The sequence below is a fragment of the Durio zibethinus genome, chromosome 26 (assembly GCF_047325235.1).
Source record: "Durio zibethinus cultivar Kanyao isolate XHJ-2024 chromosome 26, ASM4732523v1, whole genome shotgun sequence".
In the NCBI taxonomy this organism is placed as follows: Eukaryota; Viridiplantae; Streptophyta; class Magnoliopsida; order Malvales; family Malvaceae; genus Durio; species Durio zibethinus.
The window spans coordinates 5,062,426-5,075,594 of record NC_143187.1 but is presented as its reverse complement, the minus strand read 5'-3'; the positions used below and the strand labels follow the sequence as shown (position 1 = coordinate 5,075,594).

The 13,169-nt window shown below is 30.9% G+C and overlaps 3 protein-coding genes and 1 pseudogene across 4 annotated transcripts; 1 reads left to right on the top strand and 3 right to left on the bottom strand.

Annotated features, from left to right (window-relative positions):
- LOC111274615 (abscisic acid receptor PYL2 pseudogene) lies at positions 1 to 1,102 on the top strand (annotated as a pseudogene). Its single transcript, XR_016334256.1, has one exon. The product of XR_016334256.1 is annotated as an abscisic acid receptor PYL2 pseudogene (transcript).
- Positions 1,103 to 2,577: 1,475 nt separating this feature from the next.
- On the bottom strand, positions 2,578 to 4,243 carry LOC111274612 (inorganic pyrophosphatase 2-like). Its single transcript, XM_022859381.2, has 4 exons — positions 3,986 to 4,243; positions 3,743 to 3,864; positions 3,444 to 3,648; positions 2,578 to 3,126 (listed from the first exon to the last, which is right to left on the bottom strand). The coding sequence occupies exons 1-4, from the start codon at positions 4,130 to 4,132 to the stop codon at positions 2,746 to 2,748; spliced, it is 855 nt and encodes a 284-aa protein (XP_022715116.2). The 5' UTR covers positions 4,133 to 4,243; the 3' UTR covers positions 2,578 to 2,745.
- Positions 4,244 to 5,650: 1,407 nt separating this feature from the next.
- Positions 5,651 to 7,475, bottom strand: LOC111274614 (inorganic pyrophosphatase 2-like). Its single transcript, XM_089755334.1, has 4 exons — positions 7,086 to 7,475; positions 6,839 to 6,960; positions 6,542 to 6,744; positions 5,651 to 6,219 (listed from the first exon to the last, which is right to left on the bottom strand). Exons 1-4 carry the CDS (start codon positions 7,230 to 7,232, stop codon positions 5,840 to 5,842), a joined length of 852 nt encoding a protein of 283 aa, XP_089611460.1. The 5' UTR covers positions 7,233 to 7,475; the 3' UTR covers positions 5,651 to 5,839.
- A 3,250-nt stretch (positions 7,476 to 10,725) lies between these two features.
- Positions 10,726 to 12,370, bottom strand: LOC111274613 (inorganic pyrophosphatase 2-like). The gene is made up of 4 exons (XM_022859382.2): positions 12,156 to 12,370; positions 11,914 to 12,035; positions 11,615 to 11,819; positions 10,726 to 11,263 (listed from the first exon to the last, which is right to left on the bottom strand). Exons 1-4 carry the CDS (start codon positions 12,300 to 12,302, stop codon positions 10,886 to 10,888), a joined length of 852 nt encoding a protein of 283 aa, XP_022715117.2. The 5' UTR covers positions 12,303 to 12,370; the 3' UTR covers positions 10,726 to 10,885.
- Between the last annotated feature and the right edge of the window lie 799 nt (positions 12,371 to 13,169).

The window sequence follows — 13,169 nt, the reverse complement described above, 5'->3', positions numbered from 1 at the left end:
AGAGTTTCTTGAAATCTTTATATTTTGAGGAGAATCAAGCTTCGGAATAAGTTTTCATGGCCTAGGAGTAAGTGATGATGTGATTAACAAATTCTTATTAGTTAAAAAAAAAAACAAAACAATATATATTTGATCAAATAAGAGATTGTACCGTAGAAGAAAAGAGAATAAATACTCTCCCACCCTCCTCCACTCTTATCCAACGTCGCCCATCACCAAAAATTTCTTCTCCAAGCAAAAATCTCTCAAACCAGCTTTAACACCAAAAACAACCCCCCATGAACCCTAATCTTATAGCTTGTTACAATAATCTAACCAAAGAAGAAATCTCCAAGCTTGAGTCCATCATCCAAACTCACCATACCTTTCCTCTATCCTCAAACACATGCACGTCTTTAATAACACAACGTATAAACGCTCCCCTAAGCCTTATATGGCCATTCGTACGCGATTTCGGAAACCCTAATAAGAACGAGCACTTCATCAAGAGTTGCTTAATGAAAGGAGATGGAAGAGCTGGAAGCATAAGAGAAGTTACGGTTATATCAGGCTTACCGGCGTCCACCAGCACCGAAATACTAGAGATATTAGACGATGATGAACATTTTTTGAGCTTTAGGGTTGTGGGGGGAGACCATAGGCTGAAAAACTATAGAGCAGTGACATCGGTTAATGAGTTTAGGGAAGGAGGGAATAAGGCTTATAGCATTGTTTTGGAGTCTTATTCGGCGGAGATACCTGAAGGGAACACTGAAGAGGACACTAAGATGTTTGTGGATACTGTTGTGAAGTTGAACTTACAAAAACTTGCAGATGCAGCCATGGCAGCTTTAACAAGGCTTGAAATAAAGTTCCTTCATAGCAGCAGCCTTGTCAATAGAGAATGATATTGTGACGATGAAATTAGATATAATTAATGTATGTATGGTAGGATGATAATGAAAATTATAACTTTAACACATTTAATTTATATTATGAATTTTAAGAGGTGATATTTAGTATTTAAGATATTTGAATCTCATTATTTGTAATTTTTTAAAAAATTTTACATTGTAACTTTTTTTAAAAAATTTCAAAATAAAACAATTGTTTTTTTTATTTTTATTTTTATTGTTAGTGAGAATGTTTGCTCTATTTATATTTATCTAACCCCATTTGCAATTAGTTTTAATATATCAATAATAAAAAAGTGGAAAAATATGAAAATTTTCTATATAAATTAACACTATAATCATAATGTACTCCAAAGATTCGGCATAAATATTTTAGATAGGGAGCTAGCCTTGCTGAAATTTTTATTCCATACATGAATAAGAAATAATTGTGGCTACGGACGATAACCTCATTGATTAGGCCGCCAGCTACCCTTCATCAGGTCTGCTGTCCCAATAAATATTCAGTAAGGTAAGTTAAAGACGGACCCCCAACCTGGATTTGGTTCTTAAAGTTGGATGATTAATGAGCCAAATATCCGATCCAAAATTATTACCATCGTAATATATCACACCCTTTCGTTCCAATAATTTTAAAATAAATGTTTTTTATCTCTCAATAACTAAATATATATTTATATTACTCATAAAACGTCTCACGATATAAATGACATCAACTTAATTAAAAAAAATAAAAAAACAAATAAACATCTTGTATCTTTCAATTTTTATATAATATCCTTTTTGAAAGAAAACCACCTAATCTCTATAGGTTAGACTAGGCTACGAAATATGACAAAATAAAAAAATATAAACTTATATATAGTATTTTATTTATTTATCCAATTATAATTAAAGAAACTTGCATAAGCACTAAAAAAATAATACTTTATGATCTATTTAGCTAAAACTAATTAATTAACATTTATACACAAAAAGAATGTCACAACAAGATTCATGTGAAACAAATAAAATAGAATTAAAACATTCTCCAAGATCAATTAATTGAGCTATTAAAGTACTTAGGTGGGATGCGAATTAAAAAACATTTGCTTGATTTTATGGACACATTGGATGGTTGAGAATTGGGAGCTTTCTACTTTGGAGACATTGTTGAATATATATATTGTTGACAGCTTTATATGGTAATGATTGATCCAAAAACAAATCCATGAATGCTATGTGTCAAAAAAATAAAAAAACATCCCCATTTCCTCATGCTTTCCTTATTTGATATATATATATATATATATATATATATATGTTTTGAAACATTATGATAACAGTTCTTAACTAATTAAGCTTTTGATGAAATGGTTATTAAAATAGATAGATGTGTTTTTTTAGAAAAAAATACTTTACTGTATTCATGAAGTTATATTCAAGTATCATGTATAATCTAATTTAATTATGTTATGCAACTAGCTTTAAAAAATAATATCTAATGGATGAAATTCAAATCTTATCTCTAGAAATAGATAAAACAATCAAAAAAGAAATTAACATATAGTTAAATAAATCTTATATAAAATTGAATCAAATCTATGTAGAGGACTTGAACATAAAATCTTAAGATTCTAAAATCTCTTTTTTATCACTAAATCAAAACCTCATCAACATGAAATTAATATAAAAGTTAACGCAATTTCAAGATAAAATTGCTTTTCATAATATGTTATTTCGATAAAAAAAAAGTACACAGCTATTCAATTATTTGACGTTTTTCAACTAATAAAACTACAGATTACTGCACTCTACTAGAGCTAAAAGACATGAAATTGTCAGAAATTAATTTGACAATCTTTAGTGAATTCTAATGTGGAACCGAGAGGGTCTGTGAGAAGGCTTCACTGGCAGCGCCTGGCATTAATGTTTGTAGTTTGCAATCTGAATACAACTGAGCTGTATTGCCAGCATTAATGTTGTTCTTGGCAATGGAAATCCTGCTAACAAGGTGAAGCAACACATGCTCAAACTCCTCTCCATTGCTCCATTCGCAAACTTCTGCTCTTATTAGCCTCCTGTTTTTGCAAATCAAGTCCCAAACTGGGAAATTTTTCCTTGGCATTACATAGTCTCCATCACCAAGCTTCAAACTTGGGCAGAAATCACCCATCCCATCACCGAGGTAGATTATTATTGGTTTCTTCTCCTCCATGGTTAGAGAAGCTTGAATCCTTTCAATCACAATACCCTATATACCATGAACAAATTAAACCATGCATAGTCAATTAAAATAAGTAGCGTTATATATATATATATATATATATATATATATATTCTGTATACAGCTAATCATGCTTTGGATTGATTATATGTAAGTAAAATTTTCCAGAAATCATGTGATTTGTCATGATCCACCAAAGATTGTTCCTTCTATATAAAACTATGTTATTAAAACGCTACAAGGAAGAAATAGAAATGGAGAGGTGAAAAGCTTTCAGATGCATGCGTCAGATAAACATTCTCACGGTCTTATTTTTTGCAGGCAAGAAAGGCAGATTTATATACCTTGCACATGTTTGGAGGGCATGGATTATCGCATCCGTGAGGAGATTTAGTAAAATCATGGTGAGGGAAGATCCTTAGCCTGCCTTCTGCGTCAACAAAACCTGGGTTCGTGTTGATCTCTGAGAAATATTCTCTCAGGCCATGATGCTCCAAAATTGTCTCGATAAAAAACATGTTCGCATCACTTACAATCTTCAAATCACACCTGAAAATAATAATGCCATTGCCACCGAAAATTTCAGTAATTTTCTAGTTAATTAGAAGACCAAAAAGGAAGAGAAATTAAAATGTAAACATACCCTAAAGCATGAGCTGATTTAATGGCTTGGATGATTCGGGGATGTATCGGAGTTCTTTTCAGAACAGCTACAATGTCGTCAATTTTTGTTCCTTGTGAATGAAGTTCCTTCATCATTTGATCCTGTAATATTTGTACATATATGGAAAAATAACAATGATTAAATCCTTGTTCTTACATATGGAAAATTAGAAGGAAAAAGAAAACATGCAATGGGAAAAAAAGGAAAATAGTAATTAATTACCATAAGAGAGTTCCAAGGCATGGTAGGGAGGAGTTGATTGAACAACTCGGTAGCACCCAACTCATCCAATACCCAGTTATCGCTATCACAATCGATGATCGTTTTATCGAAATCGAAAATCACAACTATGCGGCCTAAAGCTGCCATATTGATGATGAACAAGGGAAGGGTTTTGCGGGACAAGACACAGAAAGAGAAGGATATTTGATTGAGGTTTACGCTAGGTTATGGGTTATAGAACCAATGGTTGGGACGGTATTTATAGAAAGAAAGATGGTTTTTATGATTTTTGAAAATATTCAATTTTTTTGTGATATTGGCCGTTCGGTGTATTGACAATTGAAAGATCTAGTGGTTGCAAATAAAATAATACTAGTCCCATTTTGTTTATTATTGTTATTAGCGAACTGCTTTTATGGTAAAAAGGTGGGAATATTGAGAATATGCCGAGGGAAATACCTTCGAAAAAGGGCATAAACAGAGATATACTTGTGACAGAGAAAAGGTCAAGTGACAGGAGAAACTTGGTTCTTAAAAAACTACCCACTTGTCTTTTAATGAAAAAACATCACAAATTTTTTTTTTCCAAAATATTTTTATTTTCATTAATTTTTTTCTCTTCCATCCATAAAGTATGCATATATATATATATAATTTTATTTGAAATGTAAAAAAATTCGATTTTCTAAAAGAAATTAGAAATATAAGTGAAGTTTATAGAGGCTAGACTAGGGTGGCAAAGGTGACAAAATAAAAATGTATACTAATATAACTTTTTTTATTTATCCAATTATAATCAAAGAAACTTGTACAAGTGCTAAAAACATAATACTTTATGGTCTATCTAGCTAAAACTAATTAATTAATATTTATACATGAAAAGAATGTCACCACAAGATTTATGTAAAGGAAATAAAATAAGATTAAAACATTCTCTAACGTCAATTAATTGGGCCATTGAAGTCTTTAGCTAGATTACGAATTGATCACCATTTTTCTTTCTTTAAAGAGCATTTGCTTGACTTTATGGACACATTGGATGAGTGAGAATTGGGTGTTTTCTACTTTAGAAACATTGTTGAATATATATATATATATATATATATATTTGACAACTTCACATGGTAATTCTTGATCCAAAAACAAATCCATGAATACTATGTGTCAAAAAAAAAAAAAAAGCAACCCCACCTCCTGATGCTTTCCTTATTTGATATATATATATATATATATATATATGTTTTGAAACATTATAATAGCATTTCCTAACCAGGCTTTTGATGAAATGGTCATTAAAATAGATAGATGCATTTTTATAGAAAAAATAGTTTCCTGTATTTATGAAGTTATATTCAAGCATCATATATAATTTAATTTAATTATGTTATATAACTACCTTTAAAAGATCATATCTAATGGGTAAAATTCGAATCTTATCTCTAAAAATATGTTTTTTTATAAAAAAAAATCATATCAAATAGATAAAACAATCAAAAAAGAAATTAACTTAAATAAATTTTATACAAAATTGAATCAAATCTATGTATAAGACTTGAACATAAAATCTTAAAGTTCTAAAATCTCTTTTTTATCACTAAATTAAAACCTCATTTAAATTAATATAAAAGTTAACGCAATTCCAAGGTAAAATTTCTTTTCATAATATTTTAGAGTATTAAAGATGTTATTTCGATAAAAAAAAATACACAGCTATTCAATTATTTGACGTTTTTCCACTAACAAAACGACAGATTACTCCACTCTCCAAAGCTAAAAGATATGAAATTGTCAAAAATTAATTTGCTAAGCCTTGGCATCATCCATATTTTTAACTAGGACAATCTTTAATGAATTCTAATGAGGAACCGAGAGGGACTGTGAGAAGGCTTCATGGGCAGCGCCTGGCATTAATGTTTGTAGTTTGCAATCTGAATGCAGCTGAGCAGTATTGCCAGCATTCTGGTTCTTGTCAATGGAAATCCTACTAACAAGGTGGAGCAACACATGCTCAAACTCCTCCCCGTTGCTCCATTCGCAAACTTCTGATTTTGTTAGCCTCCTGTTTTTGCAAATCAAGTCCCAAACTGGGAAAGTTTTCCTTGGCATTACATAGTCTCCATCACCAAGCTTCAAACTTGGGCAGAAATCACCCATCCCATCACCGAGGTAGATTATTATTGGTTTCTTCTCTTCCATGGTCAGAGAAGCTTGAATCCTTTCAATCACAATACCTTATATATCATGAACGAATTAAACTATGCATAGTCAATTAAAATAAGTAACATTATATATATCCGGTATACAGCTAATCATGCTTTGGATTGATTATGTGTACGTAAAATTTTTCCAGAAATCATGTGATTTGTCATGATCCACCAAAGATTGTTACTTCTATATACAATTATATTATTAAAATGCTATAAGGAAGAGTTAGAATGGAGAGGTGAAAAGCTTTCAGATGCATGTGTCAGATAAACACATGTTCCCAGGGTCTCTTTTTTACAGGCAAGAAAGGCAGCTTCAAAACTTTTAATTTATTATTAAATTTATATACCTTGCACATGTTTGGAGGTAATGGATTATCGCATCCGCGAGGAGATTTAGCAAAATCATGGTGTAGGAAGATCCTTAGCCTCCCTTTTACATCAACAAAAACTGGGTTGGTATTGATCTCTGAGAAATATTCCCTCAGGCCATGATGCTCCAAAATTGTCTCGATAAAGAACATGTTCGCATCACTTACAATCTTCAAGTCACACCTGAAAATAATAATGCCATTGCCACCGAAAATTTCAGCTGGTTTCTAGTTAATTAGAAGATCAAAAAGGAAGAGAAATTAAGATGTAAACATACCCTAAAGCATGAGCTGATTTAATGGCTTGGATGATTCGGGGATGTATCGGAGTTCTTTTTAGAACAGCTACAATGTCGTCAAGTTTTGTTCCTTGTGAATGAAGTTCCTTCATCATATGGTCCTGTAATATCAATTTGTGCATATACAGAAAAATAACAATGATTAAATCCTAGTTCTTACATATGGATAATTAGAAGCAAAAAGAAAACATGCAACGTGAAATAAAAGAAAATGGTAATTAATTACCATAAGAGAGTTCCAAGGCATGGTAGAGAGGAGTTGATTGAACAACTCGGTAGCCCCCAACTCATCCAACACCCAGTTATCGCTATCACAATCGATGATCGTTTTATAGAAATCGAAAATCACAACTATGCGGCCTGCAGCTGCCATTTTGATGATGAACGAGGGAAGGGTTTTGTAGGACAAGACACAAAAAGAGAAGGATATTGGATTGAGGTTTACGCTATGTTATGGGTTATAGAACCAATGGTTGGGAGCGCATTTATAGAAAGAAAGATGGTGCTTGTGATTTTTGAAAATATTCATTTTTTTGTGTGATATTGGCCGTTCGATGTATTGAAAATTGAAAGATCAAATGGTTGCAAATAAATAATACAAGTCCGATTTTGTTTATTATTGTTATTAGCCAGCTGCTTTTGTGGTAAAAAGTTGGGAATATTGAGAATATACCAAGGGAAATACCTTCAAAAAAGGGTATAAACAGAGATATATGTTCGGATTTTGATTTACATAAGATAATTTATTTATAATCACTTTTCATAATAGCATTATTTTTCTATTTATAAGATTTAAAGTAACATTTACCTTTAAGTTAAAATTTCAAAAATTTTCTAATATTCAGATTTTCTGTTTGTCTGCCCAGCTTTTTATTAGGCTTCGTGGCCTAACCTAGGAAGCAGTTGTAACAATTATGGTAATTATTCATATTGTTTCTGGTGCATAGAGAAAATAACAAAATGGGTAATCATGATTCAATGTTCTTATTCATGTTTCGACTCCATTATATTTTCTTTGATTTGTGGTCATGTTTGTTCTTATTTCTTTATGCTGACAGATTTGTGACCATGAGACCAGAATCGCACACAAATGTTGCTTTACTGGTCTTGTCTCTTGTTTTTTTTCTCTTCATGATTTGTTATTTCATGGATTAAAAAGTTTTGTTATTTCATTAATCATTTGGAATAAAAAGTTCTGTTAGTTCTTATCAGTGGAAGGATTATTCATTGAGAATGACAAATTTTAGACGTAAAGAGATGCTATATTTTTCCTATTTGTTTATTTCTCATCTTGAATATTTTATCTAAATTTGGTTGCTGATTGAGGTGAATGCATCGCAGCCTTGTAGAATATTTTGAGCAGACAAAAATGGTTATCTAATTGCCACTATTCAATTTCTTAACAAATGCTACAGGGACAATGGCTGATTAATTTACGGAAATATAAACAGGAGGAGCATTTACTATTGACAGGTAAATACAAGCCCACCTTTTCAAATGCTTGAATATTTTATCTGAATTTGGTTGCAGATTGAGGTAAATGCAGCCTTGTAGAATATTTTGAGCAGACAAACATGGCTATCTAATTGCCAGAGTAAATTTCTTGACAAATGCTGTCGGGACAATGGCTGATTAATACACTGATTTTATGAAAATATAAACAGGAGGAGCATTTAATATTGACAGGTAAATAGAAGCCCACCTTTTCAATTGCTTGTCAGTCTACTATGGAGAAGCAGCCAAAAAACCAATCCAATAAACACCAAAATAAAATGTGATGAATCTTTAGACTGCAGGGGTTCTATGATGGCATGCCTATATGGAATTGCTGAAGCGAATGACAGGAGGGTTTTACTTCATCCGATGAAGTATTTTTTGCCAAAGCACATGCAGTCTGAACTCTGAACTGATATGGTTCTGCTGTGATTACCAAAAACTTGACAGACAAATCTCCAACTATGGCTTCCTCGAGGACCTTTTTAACAAAAAACATCATAACTTTTTCTTTTTTTCCAAAATATTTTTATTTTCATTAATTTTTTTCCCTTCCACCCACAAAGTGGGTATGCATATATAAATATATAAATATATATATGTAAAATCTTATTCGAAATGTAAAAAGATTCGATTTTCTAAAAGAAATTAGAAATATAATTAAGTGAAGTCTATAGAGGTTAGACTAGGGTGGCAAAGATGACAAAATAAAAAATATATACTATGCTAAAGCATTCTCTTAAGGTTAGTTAAATGGGCTATTGAAGTTTTTAAGTGGGATGCGCATTGATCACCAATTCACCATTTTTCTTTTTTTAAAGAATATTTGCTTGACTTTATAGACAATTGAATGGTTGAGAATTGAGAGCTGTCTACTTTAAAGATATTGTTGAATATATATTGTTGACAGCTTTATATGGTAATGCTTAATCCATAAACAAATCCATGAATGCTGTGTCAAAAAAACAACATCCCCATTTCCTCATGCTTTCCTTGTTTGATATATATATATATATATATATATATATATATATATATATATATATATAAAATTATTTATTTATATATTTTTTGAAAGATTATGATAACATTTCCTATCCACTTTGGCTTTTGATGAAATAGTAATTAAAGTAAATAGATATGTTTTTATAAAAAAAAAGTACTTTGCTACATTCATGGAGTTAAATTCAAGCATTATATATAATTTAACCTAATTATGTTATGCAACTATTATTAAAAGATAATATCTAGAGTTGGTATCGGGTCGGGTTTGGGGCGGATTTTGCTCACCCCAAACCTGACCCTATCCGATTTTTTTTTGTTTTTTTATATCCGAATCCGATCCAACTTTGATACTATATAAACTGTATTCAACCCGACCCGATTTGAAATTAATAAAATATTATTTTTTAAAATATAAAATATTATTTTTTAAATATAAATATTTAAAAATATTATTATATAAATATATAATTAAAAAATTAATTAAAAAATAATTTTTTATATAATATCAAGTCGGATCTGGTCGAGTTTGCCTAAAATCTGAACCCGACCCGACCTCGATTGTTTTATAATCTTATCCGACTCGAAACTCGAATTTCAAAAAAAAAAACCAATCCGTAGGATCAGGTCGAGTAGAAACTCATCGGAAATAGGTTAAATTACCGACCCTAATAATATCTAATAGGTTAAGTTCAAATTAATATGTTTTTTTAAAAAAATCAAATCAAGAATATACAACAATACCAAAGAAATCAATATATGGTTAAACAAATCTTATATAAAATTAGATCAATTATATATATATATATGATTTGAATCTAAAATTTTAAGGTTTTAAAATCTTTTCTTTATCACTAAATCAAAGCCTCATCATCATCGACATGAAATTACAACTTTAAGCTATAGTTTCTCATCAATGTTACAATAGAAATTCTTCATTTTTTTGAATGAAATATAGTTTTTGTTAAAATATATTAAGCTTAAATACTAAAAATCTCATGAATTATTCTACTTTTTAAAGTAAGTTTTTATATTTTTATCGTATTAAAATAAATTTTTATTTTTAGATTTATAAAAAAAAAATTTTCTCTCCACAACTTAAAATATAATGTAAGTTTTCATTACTTTATTCAAAAATAAATAATGCAATTTAAACTAAATCTAAAATTAAAATTTGTTCAAATCATTACATATCCCCTTTCTGAACTCTGATAGTCCACATGCTTTTTAATATAGTGAATGCCATACGCCTTAATTAGTCACTTGGCCATCAAAACAGAGCTGCCTTTCCTCATTGAGCAAAAGTAAACGCAGTTCCAGGGTAAATTTTCTTTTCATAATACTTTAGAGTACTAAAAATGTTATTTCAATTAAAAAAATACACAGCTATTCAATTATTTGACGTTTTTCGACGAACAAAACTACAGATCACTCCATTCTCCAAAGCTAAAAGACATGAAATTCTCAGAAATTAATTTGCTAAGCCTTGGCATCATCCATATTTTTAACTAGGACAATCTTTAATGAATTCTAACGAGGAACCGAGAGGGTCTGTGAAAAGGCTTCACGGGCAGCTCCTTGCATTAATGTTTGTAGTTTGCAATCTGAATGCAGCTGAGCAGTATTGTCAGCATTGTTGTTCTTGTTAATTGAAATCCTGCTAACAAGGTGGAGCAACACATGCTCAAACTCCTCCCCATTGCTCCATTCGCAAACTTCTGCTTTTATTAGCCTCCTGTTTTTGCAAATCAAGTCCCAAACTGGGAAATTTTTCCTTGGCATTACATAGTCTCCATCACCAAGCTTCAAACTTGGGCAGAAATCACCCATCCCATCACCGAGGTAGATTATTATTGGTTTCTTCTCCTCCATGTTCAGAGAAGCTTGAATCCTTTCAATCACAATACCCTATATACCATGAACAAATTAAACCATGCATAGTCAATTAAAATAAGTAACATTATATATATATTTATATTTATATTTATATCCTATATACAGCTAATCATGTTTTGGATTGATTATGTGTAAGTAAAATTTTCCAGAAATCATGTGATTTGTCAGGATCCAACAAAGATTGTTCCTTCTATATAAAATTATGTTATTAAAACGCTACAAGGGAGAATTAGAAATGGAGAGGTGACAAGCTTTCAGATGCATGTGTCAGATAAACATTCTCACGGTCTTTTTTTTTTTTTTTTTTGTGCAGAAAAGAAAGGCAGCTTCAAAACTTTTAATTTATTATTAAAATTTATATACCTTGCACATGTTTGGAGGGCATGGATTATCGCATCCGTGAGGAGATTTTGTAAAATCATGGTGAGGGAAGATCCTTAGCCTGCCTTCTGCATCAACAAAACCTGGGTTCGTATTGATCTCTGAGAAATATTCTCTCAGGCCATGATGCTCCAAAATTGTCTCGATAAAAAACATGTTCGCATCACTTACAATCTTCAAATCACACCTGAAAATAATAATGCCATTGCCACCGAAAATTTCAGCAATTTTCTAGTTAATTAGAAGACCAAAAAGGAAGAGAAATTAAAATGTAAACATACCCTAAAGCATGAGCTGATTTAATGGCTTGGATGATTCGGTGATGTATCGGAGTTCTTTTCAGAACAGCTACAATGTCGTCAATATTTGTTCCTTGTGAATGAAGTTCCTTCATCATTTGATCCTGTAATTTTTGTACATATATGGAAAAATAACAATGATTAAATCCTTGTTCTTACATTTGGAAAATTAGAAGGAAAAAGAAAACATGCAACGTGAAAAAAAGAAAATAGTAATTAATTACCATAAGAGAGTTCCAGGGCATGTTTGGGAGGAGTTGATTGAACAACTCGGTAGCTCCCAACTCATCCAATACCCAGTTATCGCTATCACAATCGATGATCGTTTTATCGAAATCGAAAATCACAACTATGCGGCCTGCAGCTGCCATATCGATGATGAACAAGGGAAGGGTTTTGCAAGAAAAGACACAGAATGAGAAGGATACTTGATTGAGGTTTACGCTATGTTATGGGTTATAGAACTAATGGTTGGGAGGGTATTTATAGAAAGAAAGATGGTTTTTATGATTTTTGAAAATATTCAATTTTTTTGTGTGATATTGGCCGTTCGATGTGTTGACAATTGAAAGATCAAATGGTAGCAAATAAATAATACTAGTCCGATTTTGTTTATTATTGTTATTAGCCAACTGCTGTTATGGTAAAAAGGTGAGAATATTGAGAATATGCCAAGGGAAATACCTTCAAAAAAGGGTATAAACAGATATATATGTTCGGATTTTGAGTTACATAAGATAATTTATTTATAATCACTTTTCACAATAGCATTATTTTTCTGTTTATAAGATTTAAATTAACATTTACCTTCAAGTTAAAATTTCGAAAATTTTCTAATATTCAGATTTTCTGTTTGTCTGCCCAGCTTTCTATTAGGCTTCATGGCCTAACCTGGGAAGCAGTTGTAACAATTATGGTAATCATTCGTATTGTTTCTGGTGCATATGAGAAAATAACAAAATGGGTAATCATGATTCAATGTTCTTTTTCATGTTTTGACTTCGTTATATCTTTTTTTATTTGTGGTCATGTTTGTTCTTAAGCATATATTATTTATGCTGACGGATTGTGGCCATGAAACCAGAATTGCAAACAAGTGTTGCTTTGCTGGTCTTGTCTCTTGTTTTTTTCTCTTCATGATTTGTTATTTCAGGGAATAAAAAGTTTTGTTATTTCATTAATCATGATTTGTTATTTCATTAATCATTTGGACTAAAGAGTTTTGTCAGTTCTTATCA